This window comes from Pollicipes pollicipes, unplaced genomic scaffold, assembly GCF_011947565.3.
Source record: "Pollicipes pollicipes isolate AB1234 unplaced genomic scaffold, Ppol_2.1 Scaffold_6464;HRSCAF=7665_pilon_pilon_pilon, whole genome shotgun sequence".
In the NCBI taxonomy this organism is placed as follows: domain Eukaryota; kingdom Metazoa; phylum Arthropoda; class Thecostraca; order Pollicipedomorpha; family Pollicipedidae; genus Pollicipes; species Pollicipes pollicipes.
In genome coordinates this window covers 7673-34726 of record NW_023596879.1, presented here as the reverse complement: position 1 = coordinate 34726, position 27054 = coordinate 7673, and the positions used below count along the sequence as shown (strand labels likewise).

General features: G+C 55.4%; 1 protein-coding gene across 1 annotated transcript; it reads right to left on the bottom strand.

Annotated features, from left to right (window-relative positions):
* Positions 1–232: 232 nt before the first annotated feature.
* Positions 233–25619, bottom strand: LOC119106919 (monocarboxylate transporter 2; the record flags this gene model as incomplete). Its single annotated transcript, XM_037230271.1, is given in 9 exon segments — positions 233–2347; positions 3281–3487; positions 5163–5337; positions 10199–10330; positions 10768–10933; positions 13620–13784; positions 14306–14474; positions 22410–22644; positions 25549–25619. Coding segments are annotated over 8 exon segments (1983 nt in total). The 3' UTR covers positions 233–1595.
* Positions 25620–27054: the final 1435 nt, after the last annotated feature.

The following is a 27054-nucleotide window of genomic DNA, read 5'->3' as shown; positions in this document are numbered from 1 at the left end:
TGAAAATGGCTGGCTAGTGTAATGACGCCGGCCTGACGTAAAGAAACAGATACAAATGGTTTACAACCAACAAACATGAAGCAACTTTGCGTACGCACTTCTACGAACAATATGCAAGCCCGCGAATGTGAATGAGGACGAGTGAACGAACTTGAGAACTGAACTTAAACCCGCGCAGCAAACGCCGTCAATGACAGGACACAGTGACACTTTATTCTACAACAGACACGAATGACAGATCATATAACACCCATGATTGTGTATAGATTCGAAGAGCATCACGAACATGACCTAAGCGCTCAGTAACAGTAACGCAGCCATACTTGGCACAATGGGAAGAGCAGGGAAACCTGACTAGCTACTTCTCACACGCGCTGGACACGACGCCGTGTGGTCGCTAATACTGACTGACTAGACGTCCCTGGTACACTCCACCAGTGAGAAACAGAGCCAGCGTCACCGTCACAGACACCGCCTGGTATCACTCCATGACCCGGTACCACTCCGTGACCTGGCACCACTCCGTGACCTGGCAACACTCCTGGCGGCACTCCGTGACCCGCTACCACTCCGTGACCTGGCACCCCTCCGTGACCTGGCAGCACTCCGTGACCTGGCAACACCTCTGGCACCTGGCAGCACTCCATGATCCGGTACCACTCCGTAACCTGGCGCCATTTCGCGGTCTGGCACCACTCCATGACCTGGCATTACTCCGTGACCTGGCACCATTCCGTGACCTGACACCACCTCGGGACCTGGCAGCACTCCGTGACCTGGCAACACTCCGTGACCTGGCAACACTTCTGGCACCTGGCAGCACTCCATGACCCGGAACCACTCCGTGACTTTGCACCACTTCGCGGCCTGGCGCCACTCAATGACCTGGCACTACTCCGTGACCTGGCACCACTCTGTGACCTTACATTCACGGCAAGGCCGACTCGGGTGCCAGCAAGGTCACTAAAAAAGGACACTTGCAGTCCAATGGATGAATGATGATAACAGGAGAGGACGCGATACACGCCGTCACATTGATAAATGTGACAAGGACGTAGAAAAATCACCACAACCGATGCCAACATCTACCTCTGAGTATGGTCCAGTGAACACAACCACCGAACCACAGACGCCAAGAGCAGCCCGGCCATTTCAAAACGGATGCACGTCGTAACGGGTCCTGTAACCACACAAAAGGACAGAACATTTGGAACGAGACCACCATGTCAGTTAACCGTGCTCGTGAGGCATTTGGCTACATGACTCAAAGGTCTGGCCTTTGATGAAGCGAGCCACCGCGTGAGACCTGTAGAAGCAACAACACGCCATTCTCATTTGATAATTCGTCACAGAAGCATTGAATACGCACAACTTGCACCGGACTTTAACTTGAGTGCGAGTGAGTGGCAACCCACGTCCAAATTGACTGGGGACACTTCTCTCTTCAGCGTCACAATATATCCAACTTTTAGCACCGACCTAAAACAATTCCCTCTCACGTCATCCCACACGTAACAGCACTACCTCAGCGGGAGCGCGTGGTCAGGTGACCTGTGACGCACGGCCGTCAGCTGGCCGGACGTGCGCCGCAGTCATCACACCGACGTGGTCATCTCGTCGATCACACTCATCTCGTTCTGCGGCCGCCACTGCGCGCCGTTGCGCAGTATTGAGCCCCTGGGGCCGAGCGGCGGCGGCGGCGGTGGAGGCGGCGGCGGCGGCGGCGGCGGGCGGCGGGCCTCCTCCTCCAGCCGCACGGCGCCCAGTCTGCCGAGGAACTCCGGCTCACTAACGCTGACCGCGCCGGACAGCTGCAACGGCCGCGCCAGGAACACCGACTCGCCCGGCCGGCCCAGCGAGCGCTCCGTGTGCAGCAGGAAGTTCTCCACCTTATCGCAGCTGGTGATGCAGTCGCCGGGGAAGTAGTAGCTGTAGTTGTCCAGCTGGTCCAGCAGGCCCTCCTCCGAGATACACGTCAGTCCGTCTGGCACGCGCTCCAGCAGCGCCCCGTCGTCTAGCACGTCCACCGAGTTGGCGAACGAGATTGACTTGCCGACGCGCTGCAGTGGCGGCGCCCGGCCGAAGGCTCCCGACGAGTGGGCGCTGCCCTCCTCCGGCGGGAAGGCGCAGGTGCACACCTTGTGTGCGCTGTCATGCTCCACCGACAGCTGGCACGCGTCGTGACCCGACGACAGCTGACTGTCGACGGTCGTGTACGACAGCGACGTGTCCATCTTCTTCAGCTTGTTGCGGTACAAGTTCATCATGAAGAAGACGCACGCGCTGAGCAGCACCATCACACTCGAAAAGTAGTAGCCGGCCTTCGGGCTCCGACGGTTGATGTAGCCTGAAGAGGGCAGCGGCGTGGTCTTAAAGCGCCGACGTTCAGAGACAAGAGTGATCCGGACATATAGCCAGACTGTGCTGACCCCGTAGCTGGTTTGGGCATCGCTGCTGCTCGTGAGCATTAAACTACCAACGACAGCAGCAGGACTGACAGCCGGGTACAAGGAAAGGTCCACCTGTGCCCGTACACCGTGCCGTCTGCCATGTGACACCCGTGTACCATTTCCAAAGCTGCAGCGCGTATTTGGGGTAGTCCCGCAGGTATTTCACTACTTGACGGATATAAATTTCTAGTGTACTCTGAAGTATGTATGCCCAAATTACGTCAGGTCATTGGCCGGGTCTGACATTAGTGCGCGGTGCAATCAAGTGTGGCACCATTCTGTCCTGTTGTTAGCTTTTGCAGACGTAGGCCTTTCGTTTGATTTGCAAGTGATATGGATATAATCATGTGTCGAAAGCCAAGCTCGACCTTTCGGTCGGCTTTGTTTAGTTTTTAGCGGGACATGGCCACCGGGTCATTGGCAAGCGGTATCCTAATTTCAGAACGGAAACCGATGAGCACGCAGCCTTGGAAAGGTCACAGAGGCCCACATCTATCTAGCAGTGTTTCATGCATCCAGCTCTATTCAGTCCTGAGATAGTCGTAAATAGTTCAAAACTACTCCACTGTCGTCTATAAGCTGGAGCTGAGGCTCGCCCGCGAGGGGATCACACGGCCCATTGCTCCGCTGCCCGGCGTCGAGCACTTACGGCGGAACGGCCTCAAATAAAGCGGAATAAAGGACTCAAATGGCCTTAAAATAAATCCCAACCAATCGCATGCAGAATGAATAGCGCTCAACAGCTTATCGGGCGGTGACGTCACTGGTGTTGGCATCGATTGAGCATGTGGCGCAGAGGCGCCGACTGGACGGCCTCGCTCGGGTCTCACCGGTGATGGGCGCCGCCACCAGGCAGCTGAGGGAGGCAGCCGCCTGCACCAGCGCCCAGGCGCGGCTGAAGTTGCGCGCTCGCACGCGCTCGAACGTGTACACCTTGATGGCGTACCGGTAGCCGCCCAGCAGGACACCGTACAGCCAGGTGAAGAGCACGTAGCCGTGATAGCCTTCGATCACAGCCAGGGCGAGCAGGCTGATGCCTGCGGAACGGCGGGGAGGGGGAGGTGGTCAAGCTTCATCAAGCAGTAGGTGCAAGGGAGAGAGGGCTCGGAGCTTGTAATGATTCAGGTTCATGAAGTTGTAATCCAAATGAATCCGCAAAAATCAGACAAGCCAGTCGATCGACATCACATGAAGTGTTGGCGACCAGCGAAATAATTGTAAAGCGCTCGCCCCAGATCCTACGCTGGGATTAGACAATATCTTGAATTCATGTGCTGTACTGATGAACAAACAAAAACAAACCGTGGTCACCCTCTATTTTATTTACTAATTTTGGGAGAAAATCTGTTGCCTTCAACGAGAGACGCACGGGAGGGGGCAGGTAGAGAAAAAAGCGAACCTGATGGCAGCACAGTTTACAAACAGTGCACCAGCCTCCGACGAACTCAGTCATTAAGCCTTGATTACTGACAAATGTGCGGGTGAAAGAACTCAGACAAAACAGGGAAGCAAAAAATGACCCTTGAGGGAAACAAAGGCACAGCGTTGGAACGCTGCCCCGCAAGAGAAATGATCCTCTCGACAAAGAAGACAAAGACCGGACGACAACATAGGGCGGACTCTGGCGTCGTTCGGGTTTGCGGTCCCGCTTCGGGCCTCAGCATGGGGTAAGTCATCAAGCCAGGGCACTTGTGCTGCGTCAGATACGAGACGTCAGCTGCTGGATGTGACGGAGACTCGTCACGAAGCTGTGACGCTCCGCGGCTCGGCTCACTGTGACCGCGATGTGGTGGTGCGAATCCCGGCCCGTCCCAGCGCAGCTCGGCTCGGCTCGGCGGCCAGCCCGACGCGGCGTCCCCTTCCCTCCCCCTCACCCAGCCCCGCGTCTGCGTAAGTGTCGGATTTCCCGCGACCGCCGAGCTCATGACGGATGATGGGCCCATCAGTCACGCAGCCAATTACGACGGATTTATGAAACGGGCGTTGAGTACCTCCAACACCGCATGTCCCGGCTTTCCTCCGATCTGATAATACAAACAGCCGCGACCGGGGGCGGGTTCCTAGGGCGTGTACGGGATGAACGGGAACGTTGCGCTCAAGATACTGGGACACCAAAAACAGGACGGCACTTTTCCAGTCTGATACCAATCATTCAGAGAATGGTTTAGTCGTTCATCGTTAACACAAAACACGCCAATGCCCGACCCGGAACGGCAAACAGCTCAGAAAGCTTCTCCATAGTTCGCTCAAGGGAAGTCATTCAGTATGTTACTGGAATTATTTGCATGCAAACAGCCGGTTTACATGCACGATGCAAATTATGGATGCCTCAGCGCCATCAACCACATGCAGCTACACATGCCATAGACTCACTGCATTATGCAACCCGGACAAGTACCGCTTTAATGCATCTGCAACGGTATCGACAGTTCGCCTGCGAAAAACATGGAGCAGGCGGGCGTAGACGAAACCACACCGTGTGAGGATGCCAGCTAACCGTCATGAACACACGAACGGCCATGTAGCGAGATGCTGCACAGGGCCGCATGCCAGTCAGCTCGTCATGCAAGGTTCATTGCCTGCAATGCATGCATGTCGGGAATACTGCGGGCGTCGTCTACCTGTGGCGAAAAAGGTGGCCGACAGAGGTGCTGTCGTGGGGCTCGGGACCGCGCGGGTCTCATGGCGGTCCCCTGGAGTAGAGTCACTTACTGATGCCGAGAAGGGTGGCTTGGCAGAGGTACTGTCGTGAGATCCAGCACTGGGTTGACGGCCGGACCACAACGACGCCGCAGCCCAGGCAGCCCAGGGCCAGTGCCAGCCCCAGGAAAGTCTGCAGGAGGCCGAGAGAGCCGGCGTCCAGTCCCTCCTCTTCACACTGCACCATCTGAGGAGGCGGGCAGCGTCAGATGGTGTCCAGTCTCTCCTCCTCACACTGCACCATCTGAAGAGACAGGCGCCCCCAGGCGGTGTCCAGGTCCTCCTTCTTACAATACACCATCTGAGGAGACGGGAAGCGTCAGACGGCGTCCCGTCCCCCCTCTTAACACTGCTCCATCTGAAGAGACGGGAACCGTCAGACGGCGTCCAGTCCCTCCTCTTAACACTGCTCCATCTGAGGAGACGGGAACCGTCAGACGGCGTCCCGTCCCTCCTCTTAACACTGCTCCATCTGAAGAGACGGGAACTGTCAGACGGCGTCCAGTCCCTCCTCTTAACACTGCTCCATCTGAGGAGACAGGAACCGTCATACGGCGTCCCGTCCCTCCTCTTAACACTGCTCCATTTGAGGAGACGGGAACCGTCAGACAGTCTCCACATCCTCTTTACACTGCTCCATCTGAGGAGACAGGCACCGTCAGACGACACCCAGTCCCTCCTCTTTACACTGCACTATCTGATGAGACGGTCAGACGACGTCCAGTCCTTCCTTCCTGCACCATTCAAAGTGATTATTTGCTCTCCCTGACCCTGCTCTGCACATCAATGACGGGACCGCGGTTTTCGAGTTGAGAGCGGGGGGGGGGGGAGGGGTATTTCCAGGGGGCCTCCTGGACAAAACGGGGCCTCCTTTCAGAATATTCCTCCCCTGGGAAGTGTCATACTCTAGGGGACGGGGAGAGGGTTCGCGTGGCCCTTTATCATGTTGATGCATACGTCAATACCAATCCTTCCAATGCCTGCCAATCCAGAACAAGATCATTACAAGTCACAAAGCGGACCTCCAGATCCCGCACAGGGGGCCATTGCCCCAAAGCAGGCCACACTGACCCGGAACTAGGGCCATGTTGTGCATAAGTGCGCCTCCGTCTCCAGAAAAGGGGTCTGTACCAAACACCACCTGTCAATTTCATAGAGGCATCTTATGACCCAGGGAAGGGCCTTCCGGGTCCGAGTCAGCACCTCCTAGCTCCGTTATGGGGGCGTCCTTGATATGAATTTTGGTAATTTATAAGAAGCAACAGACTCCCTGGTTTTGGGAAAGGCAGGCCTCTCAGAATTTAAAAGCGGAAAAACATAGTCTTGCCCCCTTCTGCTCCTCCCTGCTTCGCCACCTTTCTCTTTGGCCCCATTGCCTGAAGATAGACCAGATATATTGTTGTGTCATATCATCATCTAATCATATCTATATATGCCTGATTTGTAATTCTTTAAAAATGCGGGGTATTTAATGGCACAGAAAAAACACTGTCGTCGACGTATCCTTAAATCCAAACATGAATTAAACAGCACAAGGTATTTAATGAGGCCTATGAATTGCTAAATATCCATTGTCCATAACACTTCCACCAACGGAAAATACGTCGATTCCATTGCGTAAAGTTTATTATTGGGTTCAGTAAATACGTTGCTACATGTGATGTCAAACATGGCGGGCATCATACCTATCCATCAATGGTCGAACTCTGTAGCTTCGCTGAATGCCATCGTAGCTCAGGAGACTGCCCAAAACCCCGCACTTGTAACTACCACTGCCTAGCTACACCAAGCAGCGGTGCGTCCGGCGTGGCTGCCCCCGAGGCAAGGCTGCCCCGGTGGCCGCCCCTCCTGTGCCACCCCGCCTGGCAGTGCCGTGGCGCAGCCCTCTCTGGCCTGCTCAAGACAGGTCACTTCAGCGGAACGGCAATTATTCATCGGCCGGAGACGCCGGCAGCCGGCGAGTTTAATGACCGAACGGCGTCGGTGGGTCGCCGTGCTCGAGGTGACATCCCGCCCGCGACCTGCACGTGCCGCCCGGCGCCCGCCCCGGCCGAGAAAACGGAAATCACAGCACTCCGGTCGGGCTGTCGGGACGCCGCCCAGACTGAAGAGAGCCTCTGTGAGGGCTGCTTGCGGGGGCACCTCTTGCCGTTCCGCACGATTGGTGTGAGGTCTCAGCGCCGATCTAAGTCCACGGTGCCCCGGTGTCGTTCATTGCGGTTCTCCGGACGTGCCCGGCGTGATACCCGCCTCTGGACGGGAATAGCACCTTCTCAGGGCGCTGCTGGCGCCAGATCGGCAGATTAACTCGTCAGGGTTGAGGCGACGGCGGCCCAAATAGAAGATGAAAGGTGCCCGGGAGCTCCTCGGATCGTGTAGACGAGAGCCGACACCTCGATCACGCGATCCTCGGACCGAGCGCTGAGAGGCGCACAGTCCGTCACACGCCTCCGCGAAGCCCCCGAGAGACGCCGGCTCTCAATGCAGCGCGACGCTCGGGCAGGCCGGCTCCCGCACGAGGCCGACGTTGGGCCGCTCTGGCAGCGTCCGGGCCCCGCTCCAGCCGGGCTCCTGCCCAGTCGGGGCCGCCCGGTGCGCCGGTGCAAGCGCACGCGGCCGGGGTCGCGTCGCGGCACCGGCCGCCGCGCGCCGCTGTGCGGTCGCCGCCAGGTGACGCGCGCCGAACCGGGAGGCTGCCGTGGCGCCGTGCTCTCCTCCCGCCCGGCTGACGCACACGCGTGGCGAGACCCACGCGGCCGGACAACGCCGCGACCCTGGCAGCGGTGACACGGCGCGGCGCCGCCGCTGGCTCGGCGGCCCGGCGCGTGGTGACAGCGCCGCAACTAAATCAGCGCAGCCCGAGTTATGCGGCGGCATTCCTGCGCGCCGTCCGGCCCAGTGCCACACGCCTCTGGGACGACGCCGGCGGCGCTCCGGTCGGCGATAATGAGGTGCTGCCGGCGCGACTTTGAGTTCAATACCGGGCGGCACCAAAGCTCGTAACATCAACAGATACTACTGCACGACACGAAAGCTGGGCCGAGCCCAATTTAAAGCGCGAGTATCAGGCTGATGCTGCGTCGGAAAATTTCACTTCGGCCTGACTAGGGGCTAGGAGAGAAAATCGTTGGTTAAGCTGTATGGGTTCAAGCTGTCGGTGCAGTAAATCGTATATCCGGGTCACTCTCGTCGAGCTGGCGCCGTTAATCCTGCAAAGCTGGCCTGTCACTGGCAACAAATATAGCCGTGCCGCAATAAAGTCTCGTTTCCGGGTCATTTCCCATCTGTCGCTGAGCTAGGGAATTATTAAAAGGCCACGCGTTGCGTCAGGCTGGTCGCCTTCGAGATTTGCGAACATAATTATGCCACCATCCCTCGCTAATAGATTAATTCTGAAATATGCGAGGTCAGGAAAAACAACGGCAGAGGCAACAAAAATGCCGTAAAATCATTGATGCCCTTAAACCGGAGCAGCTGTCCCAGCTGGTGACAACATGTTCGACGGAAATCAGTAACGGGCGGCACGGAGCCGTTCATGAGTTATGCCACAGCTTATCGCCCCGTTGGTAGAGCACAGCCTCAGCAATGAAGTGGATGGGACGCAGGCTTCGACACGCAGAGATTGGCAGGCACCCTAGGTTTGGGGGACAGCACAAGCGGGTTCGATCCCATCTAACGCGTCGCATTTCCTCAGCAAGCGACAGGAACGGAATGCCACCGCCGGGCGGTGGTGTCATGGACCGACATGAAACCTTACGTGTTCCCAGTGCTATTGTACTAACAGTCCGGGCCAAGATCATCAGATAGTTCTGACAACCTGATTATAGGAGTCAGTGTTCATCTAAAAAACATACGCCATGCACGGGCTGTGCCAACGCCACTGGAACAAGTAATGCTTCCGCCATGGTAAACTAAAAAATAAGACACCCTCCCGACCAACAGACAACGAGCCCAATAAAATATTCATGGTGACGTAAAACCTACCCGGCCAACGCCACTAAACGTTTGGTTTATGTGCACATCTCCTCGGAAAATTAGGGCCGATTGCAATGTTCTTTTCTCGGGACGCCATTGGGCTCATGACTTTGGCATCCGTCTCGGCTCATAAAAGCCGAGGATCGAGATAAAAGTCGAGGATTGGTCCCAGCCACGAGCTCGCAGTCTCTTGCTCCAAACGGCGCATCTCGTGCTCAGATCCACTGTCAGCGCGCTGCGTACGAGCCCGGCTTGGTAGTACGATCATCGCAGGTGCACGGCACGGCGGTGCTGGGCTGGACCGCCGTGGGCCCAGCTGAATACTATCTCCAAACTCTGCACAGTTTTGGTAGTATAATACGAGTGTTATAGATGCGCGCTTCGTCTCGAAGCTGCCTTGCATGTCATTATTTACGGTTATATGATAAAGCCGTCTGCATTTGGATGGGGCATGGCAGCGCGGCAGCGTGCCGTTTCACAGATACGAACCATGACACGATTGCCGACATTTCTACGCATGGCGCTAAGTTGTCAGCAGAAAGGCCTCTTTTACCTCCACCGATGCGGCTTCCGAGCGGCCATACAAAGCGACCATTCTGTGTGACCTCACCGGCAACATGACATCCGTGATTTCTGTGCAGTTTCGCTAGTCACGCGTTCTGTGTGACATCGTCAGCGATGCGACTCCTGCGCGACTTTACCAACCAATGCGACTTTTGATAAACCCTACCATCTGTAGGCCACCAAAAGTCACATGACATGACATGACATGGCATGACAATGAGCATGACACGATATGCAGCCTGACCAAACTTAACCAGTTCGGGCAAATAACCAATATAATTGACGCGCCCTGAATTCACAAATACACGCCAGCCTAACCAGTAATGTGGCGAAGCGTAACACCGCCAAAACATGGCCTATGTATGACTTCACAAGCCAGGCGTCGCACAGTAACCCGTGCAGTCACGTGACCGCCTGTGTGACGTCACCGCCCACCCGACCCAAGCGTGCCGTCGCGGGTCGGCGACCCCCGGTGCACACGAGCGGCAGCACGAGTGGCGCCGTCTCACCAGCAGTATGACGGGAGTGTAGATGCCGAGGCCGCCGAGAGCGGCTGACATCACCAGCACCTGCACGGTTCGCGCTCGCAGCACACTCCAGTCCAGGTACGGGGGCTTCTCCTCCGGCTTCGGGTTCTTCATCTGAAACCAAGTCAGCCGGCTCTAAACGCACGCTATGCCGGCACATTGATTTCAGTCTCACAAGCGTGAGCATGGAACAGATTTGTCAGTGCAAAAAGAACCAGACACCCGCATCCGCTCCAGCAAGCAAAATCATAGTCGAGTCCAATTTCTAACATCCGGCAAACCTCAAGTGGGCGTCTGGATGACTACGCTCTGCCATTGCTCGATAGACAAGCGGGCATACGCTGAGAGTGCCTCTTAAAGTTGTAAAAAGCACGCTTACACACACGCTGGAATCGTTAACGTGAGGTAGAACCTGCATAACGGGAAGGAGACAGTCGTAAAAATGTCCACAAGTAACGGCCGTCCTATGAATCAACCGCACAAAAACGTCTTCTCATTAGCTGTATCCCCAGCCCAGATGATTGATGTCGAGGCAAGGGCGGCTCGCACACCTTAAACTCCTTTTTCTCCTTGACTTTTCGTTTCTGGTTTTTCAGATGAAGTATCGCTCTCCTCTGCGGATGATAGAGCGACGCGGACCGATAGAAGATGCCGATGATGAACGTGCTGAAGACGATGCCGGTGATGACCTGCAGGCCGAGCCGCCAGCCCAGCCACCTGCCGTGACACAGCGTCCAATCACACCCCAGTACGCAGCTCAGCTGCGTTCCTGGCCATGGCTGGACCGAAGCCGGAGCTACCGGACATATGTACTTGTGCGTTGCGCACAGTTCAGTTAAAATTTCACAAAATTGTTGCGTTTTAGTGACTGCACTTCGTACCGTGCCAGAAAAATGACCTTTTGACTTTGCATGACCTCGGGCGTGATTTCTAGTCATTTGAAAGGGGCGCATTGGACACCACAGACATGAATGGTCACGTCATGCGATGTTAAATCACAATTAAAAACGCCGTTCAGATCACGAGCCTCGTTTCTGACCTCTGACCTGGGCATGCGCGGCCTTACCATAACCACCGTTTCTGACGCTCTGACCTGGGCATGCGCGGCCTTACCATCACCACCGTTTCTGACGCTCTGACCTGGGCATGCGCGGCCTTACCATCACCACCGTTTCTGACGCTCTGACCTGGGCATGCGCGGCCTTACCATCACCACCGTTTCTGACGCTCTGACCTGGGGCATGCGCGGCCTTACCATCACCACCGTTTCTGACGCTCTGACCTGGGCATGCGCGGCCTTACCATCACCACCGTTTCTGACGCACTGACCTGGGGCATGCGCGGCCTTACCATAACCACCGTTTCTGACGCTCTGACCTGGGCATGCGCGGCCTTACCATCACCACCGTTTCTGACGCTCTGACCTGGGGATGCGCGGCCTTACCATAACCACCAGGCATGCTTGTGTTAACCTGGAGTCATTCGTGTGGGACCAGCTACTCGGCTCTTGACAGGGGGCCGAGTTGCATTCATTCGTGGAGCGAGACCATCGGCTTCCAGCGAGGTGAAAGCACACGAGACGGGCAGGTACTACAGCGCAGGGCAAAGCCACGTAAGCCATTTTTTTCGCGTGTGAAATGCCCGAGTCGCTGCGAAACAGTCCGTGCTTATCTCGTTCACTTTAAGTTCGTTCCCGATCGAAAGCTCCCCTTCCAAAATATCCCCAATTCGACTCCCTGTAGATTGTCAAGTACTTGGTTCCACATATGCCACGAATCGTAATATTCATGGGCATTGCTGCCATGTTGTCTGGTTAGTATACGGGTGGAATTCATCCTAGTATGAAGGTGCGCATCGCCAGTGTCAGGGCGTAACAAAACACACATTGATCGTAAGACCCATGGCTTGCTGTATTCCATGGACGATTACTTCTGCAGCGTACAATGTCCCGCCTTGAAATGGCTTTAGATCACTGCCGATGCGTCTAGAGACATAGGATTGCCTGAGGATAATAAGCATCTTATAAAGACGAAGCGACATGGCAGACATCTCGGCAAATACTTGTTCCCGGGTCAGGCCACAGTCAAGAAAGGGCAATTTGTTGTGGTTTTATAATTGACTTATTAAAATGGGATCTTCCAAGGAGTTCGTGCAACATCATCTCAAGCCATTGCAGCTCCAAACAATATGTGTATTTGCTCGATGGTTTGGGATGGGCGCAAAAAGTAATGAATTGTGATGAGGGACGGCTCCCCGGGTATATATGATGTGTGTTAGGCCCGCCTGATCCGAAGGCTGCCTCAGGAGGGATTTGGTCGGGTATGAGTGGGTCGGTGGATTGGGGTCAGCTGCCCGAACCACGGCCGTCTCCATCGTTTGCCTTCAGCGTTGTGCTCACGTTGGAGAGTTGATAAATGTGTGACAATATTTCCTGGCGCTAAAATGTGTGTTATTTATAAGAGCCAAGGCGTTATGCAAGTATTTGTTATTTCACGGCTGGGCTGAGTTTGTGAAGTCTGTGCGAATAGGTGCGAGAGCTGGGCGGAACACTCGTAACCAAAATTGTTCACAGAACGTGCGCCACATTGTAAATAATAAAACGTAAAATCATAACCTCCAAATTTGTTGATATCTCAGGTCATGAACACTTTCTCCAATTGTGCCAAGGCTGTCAGTGCCAATTGCTTGCCTTTGGGTACGCCGATGACTGAACTTTGTGGCATTTTCAGAAATCCAAGTTTTATTGATTCCGAAGTGCCGATGACAGCTAAAAATCGTAAGTTACCCTGACACATTATAACGTTTCTTCGGCCATTGACAGTATAAAACAAATGCTACCCTTACAAGTAAAATTTCAAAATGAAAACTTATCTCACATATCTCACAACGTGTATCGAGTCGTGCTCCGTCGGCTAAATAATTGTTGCAGTTGTCTGACCGAAGGCAGATCGTCCAGTACAACAAGCAGCAAAGCACATCTTCGTAATGACGTACATGAAATCAAAAGCACGAAAATGAACACGCTCTAAAATTTGAGCACGTAATTAAAGCATACCTTGCTCGAACAAAGACGGAAGGTATAAGACGAGATCATATTTTGAAACTTCGAGGCGTTAGTGAAAATCACTGAAACAGCACTCACCGACTGTTAATATCGCGTTGCATACATGCATGCATGCTACTAGCTAATGATTGAAATATTATGCAGATTACTGAGCCAAAAACAGTGAACCGCTGGGAACTTGAGCTGGGACGCCAACCCATTCTGTGATGTACATCACTGAGGACAAATACAGCCTAAAAGGAGGACGAGGAACTGAGCGCCAGCATCAGACGTTAAGGTCCAGCGTACCCGCCCACTGCATCAGCACCCAATGCTGATGTAGCAGCCAGGTCCACGTACCCCAAGCTGTACCGGAGGATGGTGGAGACCAGCGTGAGCCCGATGCCGGCGCCAGACTGGACGATGATCTCCACAAACTCGCGGCGCCGTTTGAAGTACTGGCCGGTCATCAGGTCAGACGTCTCCCGCGTCAGACCCACGCCGATGCCCATTACGACGCCGTAACTGGAACACAGCGCCGCGGGCTCAGCATCACTGACCGGCGGTACAGTATCACCCACTGCCGGCACAGCGTCACCCACCACGGCCAGGGCCCCTCACCGCGAATCACCGCGTGTTACTACGGTCACCGGTTGAACGGGGCCGGACCATGCTTAGACACCATCGCGCCGTCGAGCCTAACCGCAGCCCTATCCTGCCCAGCCGGTTTAGAGCCGCCTGATCTACTTTTCAAACTGATCACAGCGACTAACCAAGCGCAACCGCGGTTTTTTCGTCGCGTCTGTCTGTGTCCGTCGCCGGCAGCCATGACCGCCGGCAGTCATGAACGCTGGCAGCCATGACCGCCGGCAGTCATGACCGCTGGCAGCCATGATCGCTGGCAGCCATGATCGCTGGCAGCCATGACCGCTGGCAGCCACGACCGCCGGCAGCCATGACCGCTGGCAGCCATGACCGCTGGCTGTCTCGGCCACCGGCTGACCTGAGGAAGACCCGACCCCTGGCAGCCTCAGCCACCGGCTGACCTGAGGAAGACTTGATGCAGCTGCTGCGCGAACGAGGTGAAGAGACAAGCGAGGGCGGCCACCAGCCCGCCCAGCACGGCTGTCAGGCGGGTAGACTTGCGGCGGCACAAGCCGACCACGGCCGGCGTCACCAGCAGGCTGACGCTCAGGTTCAGACTGCCCAGCCAGACTGCGGGGCAGGGGAGGTGGAGTCAGACAACGGGGACACGGGGTCGGACCGACTAGCAACCCAGACCACTGTACGGGGTCGGACTGACCGGTCAGACTGCGGCGCACGGGAGGCGGGGCCGGACTGGTCGGACTGCGGCGCGGGGGACACAGAGACAGACTGCCCAGCCAAATTGCAGTGCATCGGAGACGGGGTCGGACCGGCCAGATGGACTGCGGCACATGGGCGTTCAAGATCATCGTGACGGGCCAGACTGCAGCACACGGACGTGCAGAGTTAGACTACCCCACCAGGATGCAACACAAAGGGTGCGAAGTCAGACCGCCCCGCCAGACTGGAACAAGACGCGCATACAGCTTAGCATGACGACACCGTGTAACAGGTGTAACAGGGCATCAAACATTCACGCACATTGCACCACAGGGATAAAGTGTCTCAGGGTACGTCCAACGCATCATAGTGTCAGACCACGCTGTCATGTGAGACGGGGAGCAGGATCACACAGAGTGACTTGGTGTTACAAACCACAGAGTTTTGAAGGAGAGGGTTTCCAGCTAGTCGGGAACGCTTTGTCTTAGTCGCACATGTTAAACGGCGGGATATGGCGTTGGCTGTAATGCCAGGCCGCCATCGCTGTTGGACGGCGGCTGCGGATGGGGAGGGGAGGCATGTTTCCTCCGAGCTGGACTATTGCCACTTAGATTTCAGTGATAACATGTAGGAAGCTGATGCGACCTATCGATCGGCATTAACTTGTGTTATCCTAAGGGACCAAAATAGCTCGAAACACCGTAATGACGCATCGCATTGTTAATGCGGACTTACAGGATCGTGAGAAGCGTCATGAAATCGCCCATATGCACGGAGAGGCCTGCCCAGAGACAGGCGGCAATACAGAGCCGTAGGGCCGGCACTGCAGCGGGCTCGCGGTCGGCAAGAAAGGTCACGCAGTTGGCGAAGGTCACAAACTTGCTTCTCAATCTTAGCAACGCCACTAAACAACTGAATCATACCATACTCTCAGAGCAATCATAGAGCGGTGTAGTTTCTGGATAACTGAACGTGTTCAAAATGTGGGACATCAACAACGAGGGTGTCGACAGTAGATGTTCAACAATACAGGTGTCGAAAAATGCTGCTCACGTGGGAGTAGATCTCGACACACTGTGCGGTTGAAAGCTGTCAAGTTTTGATGTTCGCAGGCCCCCAGGAACGTAGGCACTGTTATTGGCGTTCTGAATACGGCATTGAGGTCGAAGAAATGGGGTTGAACAAAGCGGAGTCAAACATATGCCTGGTCCCCGAATAGCCCGCGTTAGACGTTTCCAAAACGAGTCCAGGCTGTGGGCGTGCCTTTGGAATGGCCCATACAGCTTGACGGATGTCTCGTAATTGCAAAATTATGCGGGTCACAGTGTATCCGAGTCCTCGTCCGTTGATGTTGGTGATATACTGAGGATATAAAATGCAGACGATTCAGAAACGAGAACATTTTTGCAAAAATAAAGTGGCGCCGACCGACAATGGTGTCCAACTGTAATGCTGCAATATTTCACGCGATCACTTCAATCGCTTTCAACCGAACCACCGCACGCTATAAGCCCTGCCGAAATACCATAAAAAGAAAGGAGGTCAGATCTGCACCGTGCGGCAAGAGGGGCCCATGCTGCATTGGCGACGCTCTGCATATCAAGATGTGCGGCGGCAAGCGTGTCCTGATTGAACTCCTGATTCGTCTCCCGATTGGGCCCCTGATTTAACATTCAAAAACGCTTCGGTCGCCGATTCGGTCTCGTCACTTGCGCATAAGGACTCCGGGTGGTGCTTTTACTGCGCCCTGCGATTCCCTGAGCTCGGCGCACACGCTCACACGGCGCGCGCGCCCACACACGGGGGCGTAGTTTCGCCACATGAGTTAGGTGGCCAGCAGTGAAAAATGACCCAGTCTTCCCCAAAACATCCCAAAAACGGGTTTATTCCGGACTGTGCTTATTGTTTCCCAAGTGTTGGGGGGGGGGGGGGGAATGAAACTCCCCAACTGAAAAAGAAACTACACCCCTGCCCAGACGAATGCCGTCGTGTGCATAGCGATCAAATTCCATCAGCCTATACCAGTGCTTCCCACGCACCTACCAAAGAGAGAATTCCCTAAATGAAGTCCGAGTACCAGCTACATTCTTCTGCTTTGCGGATTACTACCGCACTTGACGCTTCCTGGCCAATTGAATAGACTGGTCCATCGATAGCTCTACAACGCCCGAAACTCCGGCGAAGCGGACTTCCTTTCGACGGACGGGACGGAGAAGAACAGTAGGCAGTGCTGACTGGCGGTTGACAGAGATGCGGGCAGTGTTGGGCGACGGCAGCTCGGCGCCGACGCTGGTGACGGTAACAGCGCCGAGCTCCACGCCGGGCTCGGGATCAGGCTCCCGGCCTGGCGCCACCCTCCAGCCGTCCGCCGAGCGTAACGTGACGTGGCGGGTGTTACGGAACCGGTCGGGTCCGCGTGCGAGTGTGGTCCGTCGAACCCGGCCCGGACTGACCCGGCCGCTGGGCCCTGAGGACCTCGACCGGCGGACGGGCCCTCACTGGACGGCACGCTTCCACGGACCGACTGATCCATGTGACGGACCACCGCCCGGTGAGTGATGCATGACGGCGGTTCGCACCGACGTGCGGGGACAACATCCAAACCCACATCCCATCAGCGGAATGACGGACGATCAAGACCAAAATGACGGCGCTAAAATCATGTAACTGAAGGAATTCGGACAAATATCTTAACGCATCCCAAGACATCCCTTCGACATGCCTCTGTTAAGTGGTGGTTGTCATTTAAAACAACACAACTGCACTGACCGTAAAATGAGCAGTGGTCAAACGGGATTTTGAACGGCGCGCACTTCCGAACGTCTAAATCGAGTGGAACTGCCGGAACTCAGAAAGTCTGCACACCCTGTCGCGACTCTTTCAAGACTGCATGAGTTTGGAAGATCGATGTGGAGCAGGGAAGTGGAAACAAAGTGACATCTATCAGCGTCCTTTGGAGCCGTGGGCGCTGGTGAGTTACCGCCCGGCGCTTAACAGAGAGCTGGCTGCCGTTACTGGGCGTGACGCCGCGGCGGCCGACACGGTGTCGGCGCCTATGTACTGTCCAGACACACCCAGGGTGCCGCTGTCGTCCCACGCTGGAGCCACGGGATGCTCGCAACGGCCTCAGCTCCGTCACGTAAACCAACGGCCTCAGCTCCGTCACGTAAACCAACGGCCTCAGCTCCGTCACGTAAACCAACGGCCTACCGCCTCTGATCGGATGAGTCCAGCAAACCTGCAGCAAGCTTCAAGGAGATAAAAGAAGTCTTCAAAGACGTGGCGTAAACGCTCCATGAGTGCATCGCGGTGTCTGCTCACTGTTAGCCCGTGAGATAGCTTGTGGGACCACACACACATCCGGGTATTGGCAGCAGCTTTGAGTCAGGCGATACTCACCATCTGCACGTGACAGTTTCTTCATCAGGGCTGAGAGCAAGCCTATTGCACGGTCGCTTGGCGTCGGCACGGCGCACCCGCACCATCCTTTCTCTTGGGCTCGCACCATCGGCAGGCGTGCGCGGTTTTTACGCACGTCCTTCATTAATCTCGCGGGTAATGGTGACAGATTAATCAAGGCGCGCCCAGCCCAACAAAAACCCACTGGCAATAACTCGGCGCTCATAAGCGCCACCGGGGACCCATGGGCGGCCTGGCGCGGAAGTCCCCGACACCCGCTGTTCCATCACGCGTCGGCCGGTGACACGAGCGGGCGCTGCAGAGGCGCGGGCGCCGGGCGACACCAAGGCCCTGGAACAGGAGTGACACGGCCGCCGAGACCGGTCTGTCGGCGCCGCTCACCGGCCTCACGAGCCCGTCCCGGGCCGGCGTGCTGTAACCGAGAGCGGATTTGTGGCATTCTGGGATGTGGACTCGAGCGAGTTGATTCAGTTTAGATCTAATCAGACTCGGAATCGGGTTCAGCAACAACAAATCGTGGACTCGGATTCACATTAAGTCTCAAGACATCAGGACTCGGACAATAACATGGGCTACTTGGTTCCAGAAGCCTTGGTCTCTGGTCGAATCTTCTATTTGAATTCAATTTCCAGACATAGGTTGAGGAAAAATTGGGTAATATCATGTTTATACAGCTGAAAATTCATAGAAGCATCACCAATGTGAAATATTAAAAAGCTTGTGGGACTAAAACTTAACGCAAACAACGGGATCAAAAGTAAGCAAATCAAGCAAAAAGCGTCCCCACTGGTAGCCACACGTACACCTACTACCCAGCATCACATGCGACAAAACAGATCAATGTTGTGAAAACGATGATCAAATTCGGCATATGGGCGCACACGACAGACTCGGCGTGCCTGCGGCCGGCGCCGTCAGAGCCGGCGGGCCGCGACCAGCCGGTGGCGCCGCCCAGCGGCGTCGTGGTGTGAATAAGAAAGGCGCCGGGAGAGAGAAGGAGACCACGTGTCAGGACGGCGACGGTCTTTAACAGACATGGGTCAGACCCACAGCAGAAGGCAGAGTTTCATTACGGCACCTTTTGAGTCGTGCTGGCTTGGGCGCGTCAGGTTTATCTCGGTTTGCTTTCGGTTGGATGCAGCTCAGTCCGCGACTTAATTTTCTGTTTTCTGTTGTTAATGTACGGTTCATTGCGTCGCTGGATGGCGGGAGGGGCACTCGTAGTTACCTGTTCTTGGGTAACGGTAAAGAAAATAAACAAGGTTGGATAGGACTAATTAGGTTTGGCTAAGGTACGCAAGATTCCAGTTTTCTAGGCAACTTATATTTTTATACGCTGTGAACGTGGCGTGAGCCTTCTTTTCATGGTATTAATATACCCCTCAACTTCGATACGCATTCCAGTGGTGACCCGGCGCGGCGGCACGTGAGGTGACGGTCCAGTCAAGGTATGATCAGAAAGGGTCGAGATTCGTTTACCTTATTGCAATTACACCCGAGGAGATTTCAGAATCTGACAGCTTGACATGAAGCTACCGTTATCTTGAGCGATCCCGTGACAAGCTATTGCACTTTGACTCTTACGTTTAAACTCAGACACGGACTCGGACTGAACATCGTACGACTCAAACTCGGACGCGGACGCATGAGCTCTGAAAATGATTGAACTCGCCCATAGATTCAAAAAAATGTGACAGATACGAACTAGGCTCTCGAGCCCGGCCCGAGGCTCGTAGCCAGGTCCTTGGACCCAGCCCAGACTCGTAGTCAGGTTACTGGTTTCGGCCCAGACTTGAAGTCAGTTTGCCGGACTCAGTCAGCTGCCTGACGCGGGCCGGCATCGGAGCCGTTTTTGCCGGCGGACCAGGAGAGCCGGCGGTGCACGTGCGGCCCGCTCCGGTGGCGACACCTGGTTTTTGCCGCTTGGTTGGCGGCTCGCCGCAGTCCAATTAGCGCGGTAATCGTGTTGGCATTAGGCGGAGCCCTACTGACAAAAAATGACGAGAGAGGGTGGCGAAGAGCGGTCGCGCTCAGCAGAAGTGCGGCGACGCCAGGTGCGTCATCACACAGAGTCCCAGCTGCCGTCGATTCATCACGCAGGCTCAGTACTGCTGAAGGATTAATCATAGAACACACTATTTATGGGTTGCTTAATGGGGGGGATCTCCAAGGGCTTCTAGTGCTGTTGCCATGTAGCGATCACGCTATCCGAATGTCGCCCAAGTCAGAGAGTAGGGAAACTGTCCATTACGTTCAAGAAGTATTTCTTTGAAGATATATGCAATCAGCTGCTAGATAAAGATGTTGGGATACGATCAGGTATGACCTGTGCATAACTAGATGTCAACTAAATACCCTGCTTAAGCATCTGACCTTAATAGAAATGTTGTTTGGTCCACGTATCTCAGAGTGTTCTAACAGGATGCATCTAGGATCAGTGGTCAGTGACGACGATTCTACTGGATACAAAAATAGTTGCGAAGTTTATCGACGCTATCAGCATTTCCACATCCAGCTTCATTCTCAGAGTTGCACATTACCCGCTTGAACAGTGAGCCGACATCTATGTGTGCGGCATGAACGTTTAGAGCACGTTCTCGTCTTTACCCGGGACGACAAATAATTATCCGACCAGGGGTGGCCGGCTGGCCAGCCGCGAGCTATAATAATCAGTGGTGGCCGGCTGGCCAGCCGCGAGCTATCCTGATCAGTGGTGGCTGGCTGGCCAGCCGCGAGCTATCCTGATCAGGAGTGGCCGGCTGACCAGCGGGCGGGCTCTCCTGATCGGTGGTGGCCGGCTGGCCAGCCGGAGACGCCTCAGCAGGGTCGGTCGCCGCCGGACCGGGTACCCCGTCAGCTCCCAGCCCGGGCATCTCTCAAGGACCGGGCCGGCGCTCCGGTCAGCAGCTGTCGCTCCGGTCAGCAGCTGGCGCTCCGGTCAGCAGCTGTCCACACCTGACGAGGCGGACCTATTCATTTGTCATTGCCAGATGTATTGACGCACCAGCTGGACGCGTCTATCTAAAGCGGCGACCGGCACGCCCGTCCGGTAAAGCCCGCCACGAGCCGGCGCTCGATGCAGGGGCTGGCGCGCTCCCCGGCGGCTGTGATTGGTTGGCACCGGCTCGCCGGAGGGCCCGGATAGCTGGCCATCAGATCCAGCCTCTCACACGGTTCACCGAGTCATGATTGTGCTGGGCCTCGTTAACAAGCAACGCGTCGGGACTTTGGAGCAGCCAACTGATCTCGATACCATTGCTGGGCTCATTAAAATCGGGGACGGAGTTTGACTGGCGCGTTGTTGACGACATGCTGACGCTGATAACAGACACGTGTGCTGCGGTCTGGGATAGAAGACTGAACCGCAGCGAAGTTCTCACATGAATAGGAGACGACAGAAACTCACTTATCTCTGCCCGTGACTGAAGTGCAACGTATAGCAAGCCAAGCAATTACTATGAATGAGAGAAAAGTACCCGATTTCGTATGAGTGCAACATCCACTTTGCAGCCCGCAGAGCCAACATCAGCAGCAGGAGGCAGCCTGCTTTTTCCTGCTGCTCTCAGCGCCGAGCCTCACGCCGGTGTACGCCCCGGCTGCAGCGTGCGCCACTTCCCGCCCGGCCCGGCGTCAGTGACCAATGACGGGTTCGTGACGACAGACCGAGCCGCAGATGGGAATCGACGATAGCCGGCGCCCCTGATGCGTGGTGGGCCGCGGCCCCGCCCCGCAGAGCTGACTCACCGACCCGGCTCCTCAAGCACGTCCCACGCCGCCGCCCGAGCCACGGGGAGCGGGCACGAGCAGCGACACGCGGAACGGACCGTGACCAGGCGTGTGCACAAAGAAACGGAGCGCGGCCGGGGTCAAGCGAAAACGGGCATCAGAGGAACACACGCGGGAACCGGACGTGACGCGGAACTGTAGGAATGAGGCATGACCAGCAGCACACAAGAGCGGTCATACCCTGACACTACAGGGGCGGAGCAGGAGCAACACAACAGAACACCATGAGCGGAGCAGGAGCCACAAAACAGAGCACCAGGAGCGGAGCAGGAGCCACGGAACAGAGCACCAGGAGCGGAGCAGAAGTCACAGAACAGAGCACCAGGAGCGGAGCAGGAGCCGCAGAATAAAGCACCAGGAGCGGAGTGGGAGCCACAGAACAGAGCACCAGGAGCGGAGCAGAAGCCACAGAACAGAGCACCAGGAACGGAGTAATAGCCACAGAACAGAGCACCAGGAGCGAACTGGGAGCCACAGAACACCACGCAACGAGACAGCGCCAAGGGACAAAATGTAACAGGACGACTCGGACATACAGGGACGGGGCGGGGTCAGAGGTCACGCCGGAGCGGCACAACGACCCGCTCACGTCCACGCCCCGACCGAGCACCGATCAGAGAACCAAGCGGCGTCACTCACCGGCCTTCATGTAGCTTTCGCGGCCCCAGGCGGCCAGCACGTGCAGCAGCAGGACGCCGTAGCTGAGCTGGAAGCCAGCGATCACCAGGTGGACGAGGAAGGCGCAGCCGCACACCACCCAGCCCCAGCCACCCTCCGGGTAGTAGTGTTGCCGGATGGTCGACGTCTTGGGGTCGTGCCGCCGCAGCCCAGGGATGCGCTTGTGTAGGCTGTTCATCTCGCGCTCGTTTATTCCCTGCGGGTGGTGGAAAGGTGAGTGGTGCGGAGGCTGCTGGGGGACCGGCAGGGCTGTCAGAAGGGAAGGCAGACGGCTTAGAGAGGCTGGCTGGGCCTAACGTGGTGGTCTACCCCTGTTGACGGAACAGTCAGGACGGCCAGGCGTAGCAGGTGGCGTTCCCAACCGTTGTACGGTCCAACGCCGGGGTGGTGTCAACGGCCAAGCGCTATAGCCAAATAGTCAGGGCCGGTTTCTGCATAGGAGTTCATTTACTTCCCGCGGAGCTGGGAATGTGTCGACCATCACTTCTGTCCCCGTGAGTCATCCTACAATATGTGCTGCATACGATAACACGACAAATAACACATGCCGTCATAGTACGTCTGCATGCTTCGCTGCAGCTATATATCATGTAAGTTTGAATCATATTATTTACGTCAGATCCCGATGCACGCAACAAGGTTACGTGCTATTTGCTGTTGCATGCTTTCTTGTGTGGCCACACAGTTATAAGAGATATATTACGCTATTGATACAAAGCTTTCTGCTGTGGATGACGGGCAACAAGTATGGCTAATCTACCATACTATTTACCTGGGTTAAAACATAGCTCGCCATTTGAATCTTGTTATGAGAGCTGTTTCATTAATATATGACAGGCTCTCAGATAATACGGGTGGCCGTCGCTAGTTGAAAAGGCAACGGAACCCCATGGCTTTATCAGGCACTTTCCTGCAATGGACTTTCCATTTGTGGTAAAATCTGCGACCAGGTGCAGGCGACGAGCGGAATATATTGTTTTATGCAATGTATTTCCGCTGGGTGTTTGCATACATAATAATTGGCTAGCCTGCAAGACAATATGCAGATTTGTTGCAGAAAGACGCCGCGATGCCTGCTGACACCCTAAACCCTCACGAAAGACCATCATGCATCACGGTCAGATAATGTAGGCATCAGTAGCAACGTAATTGATTAGTAATCGGAAAGTCAGTCAATTGATAGGTATATATGCCAGGCATGCGTTTATGAACACTTTTATCTCGAAACATGTGCTCACGGGGATGCACGTGAGTTGGTTCCATATGCGGCTAAAGCCAAAGCCAAGCCAAGCCAGAGCCAAAGCCAGCTAGGTGCAGGACAGCACCTGGAACAAACACATGCACCGTCTCCCATAAGTTGGCTATCTCACAGGTGATCCCATGGTGATTCGTCAGTGGAGCTATGAGCTACCGCTCTATATAGCTGCTTGGCACCTGTCCCTAAAAGTGCATGGTTAAGCAGTACCACAGATTTATGGTTGAGAGCGCAAAAGTAGTCGTTTTGCCTTAACACAGAGCAGCTTGATGTTCCTCATGGTCCCCGGATGCCTTCTTCAAGTCCAGGAAAAGGTGTCGCACGCTCTGCCTTAGTCGTCGCATTTCAGCATGCCGATGGCAAAGTCGCCAAAGATCGTGCCCGACAAGGCAGCCATTAGACGGTGCTTGTCAGCCGGTATGCGGGAAAATCGGACGGGTGGGTCACGCCACTTCGGAGCCACCACGAGCGAGCGAAGCGCGCACGTTAAAACAAGCCGGTGTGCGATTGGCGGGTATGCAATATATATATATATATATATATATATGTATATATATATATATATATATATATATATATATATATATATATATATATATATATATATATATATATGTACCCCTGGGCTTGAAGCTGAAAGCGGGTCATTCCGTCCCACCCCGCGGTGATGACGGCAGTCAGCAGCGGCTGCAGGAGCTGAAGTCGGCGAGCCCAGCTCGTGACAGCGGCGGTGTGCGCGCTGGGGAGTCTGACGGCGGCGGCCCCCCGCGCGTCTGGCGCCCCCTGACCGGCGCGGCGGACGAGCCGGTACGGCAGTGATGGATGGGCCTCGGCCGGACCGCCGCCGCTGGCGGGGCCACACTGCCGGCAGCCGCAAAGGCCGCCGCCGCGACGCCAGTGCATGCCGGGCACGCGGCCCATGCAGCTGTCTCTCGAGCACGAACGGGGCACGATTAGCTATTCCATGAGCCAGCGAGCCTCTGTGATGTCAAGCTCGTCGACTGAGTAGGGAATCCCGACGGTTTAATAGAGGCCTCGGGTGCCAGCCAAGGGCTGGATAATTGTGCAATGTAAATCAGTACACAACATCAATAACACATATATGCTAATTTATTCGACATCTGCCTTAATGTGCTTCACCATAGGTTTATAGAAATAACACCGATAATGGGTGATTTTCTCAGAAGCTCAAGTGGAATCATCAAACTTAAAAAGTTGTTGCAGCTCGCACGTCACGTTGTTGATGCCTGCCAGTGGGGGGGGGGGGGGGGGAGGGGGGGGGGCGTCGTACTTTTCATGCAAAAACGGCCGTCATATCCTCGCAACGCAAATCACAAGACTGTGTGAAAAGCCAGTGGCGAGACTGCTGAGAAGTCCGGCCATGCGCCATCCGTCAGCGCTGAGTTAGGTGAAGTTAGCTTCTCTAACAGCCCATCCTGCCATCTTGGGCACCAATTAAGGCATGATAGCGCAATGAAGCATGCCATCAAAGCTTATGGAATACCAATCAATGTATTGGTACACGAAGACTGTGTGGCCTGGTAAGAACTGCGGCGTGGTTTAAGACAGAAGATTTGTCTACCATACCAGAAAATGCCATCAGTTCGTTCCGTTTGCCTTCCCGTTCTCTTCCTCTGCTTGCATATTTTACGCACCTCTCTCCTTGTCCCCCCCTCTCTCTCTCTCTCTCTCTCTCTCCTTCCCGTGCCTCTCCCCTTTCTCTCTCTCATCCTCTCCTCTGTCCTCCTCCTCTCCCCTCTCACTCTCCCTATACTTCTCCGTCCCCTCCTCTCCATCCCTCTCCCTCGTTCCTATACCCTTCTATGCCGCTCCACCATCACTGACCTGGTAGGCTTCGAAGCCGACGCTGTCTTCGCTCGGCTCATCGTAACGTCCCCGCGGAGGTGTCCGGACCTCTGTAACGAGAGAGACGGCGTTCAGGGTCGGGCCGCACTCAGCGAGGAGGCCCCGAGGAGGATCTCAGCAGCTTCGACCTCGGGCCCCCGCCGTTGGCCTGGCGCGTCTGGGTAGGACCGCACTCAGCGTGGAGGCCTCGAGGAGGCTCCCAGCAGCTTCGACCTCGGGCCCCCGCCGTTGGCCTGGCGCGTCTGGGTGGGACCGCACTCAGCGTGGAGGCCCCGAGGAGGCTCCCAGCAGCTTCGACCTCGGGCCCCCCGCTGGCCTGACGCGTCTGGGTCGGACCGCTCTCAGTAAGGAGGCCCCGAGCGATACTGACGGTCCCAGCCAGGATCGATGAGGTGCACTGACTCAACAGGTGTTCATTAAGCCATAGCATGAGTCAAGCGGCACTACGTGGACTTGCTTGAATCGGACCAGATCAGGCCTGCTCAGGCCGGATCAGGCCTGCTCAGACCAGATCAGGCCTGCTCAGGCCGGATCAGGCCTGCTCAGGCCGGATCAGGTCTTGCTCTCTTGCTCTCAGATCTCTCTTGATCAGTTCTAATCAGAACAGGGCAGGGCCAAAGTTAAGGATAAGTGGTCAGGGGTCAGGGGTCAGGAGTCAGTGTCCAGCTCCGCTAGGCTGTGATGGCTCGACTGGACGGATCCCACCCTGTCAGCATGGGTCAAAACGTGTGAGCATGGGCCAGGCCATATCAGCATAGGCTAGGGCGTGTTTATATGGGTAAGGTCAGGTCAGTGAGGGTCAGATCGTGTCAGTGTGGGTCAGGCCGCGTGAGTATGGACGAGGCCGTGTCAGTAAGGGTTTTGCCGTGTCAGTATGGGTAAAGCCATGCCAGTACGGGTTAGATCGTGTCGACGTCGGTCAGGCCGTGTCAGTGCTAGTCAGGCTCCGTTAGGCACTAGAACTGGGATCTTGTAAAAGGCAAGTCCCCACCTCTTGACACAATCTTTCTGAAAGCATATGGCAGTCAAGTCAGTTTCCGACAGCGACTCGGTGCAGCCTCCATTACAAAGTGTCACCAACAGACTTTTCACTCTGCATCTCTTTCGCGAACGCGCCTCGAGTCATTTTGACTCTGTCTGGTCAAAATGCACTCGATTATTGATAATAAGCAAAAGATACAGCAGGTTTCAAATAGTGTTATTTTACCTCGATCTTGTTTACTGTCTAGGTTCTGATGAAAGCATTTAGCGTGTATTCGTGGCGCACCAAGAATGATCTGTTCTACGTGACGTCACGTGTAATCTTCGCCAGGCGCGTTCGCAGCGCAACCCGTTTTTTGTTTTTGTTTTTTTGTCTGTATCTTCGTAACTGTCGTGCCAATAACTGTGCAAAGACACAACATTTCCGTTTGTAGGTACTTTGAGCGCTTCTAAGAATTGATCTGCAAATCTGCTCTTTGCAACGTTGTGAACACCTTTACATCA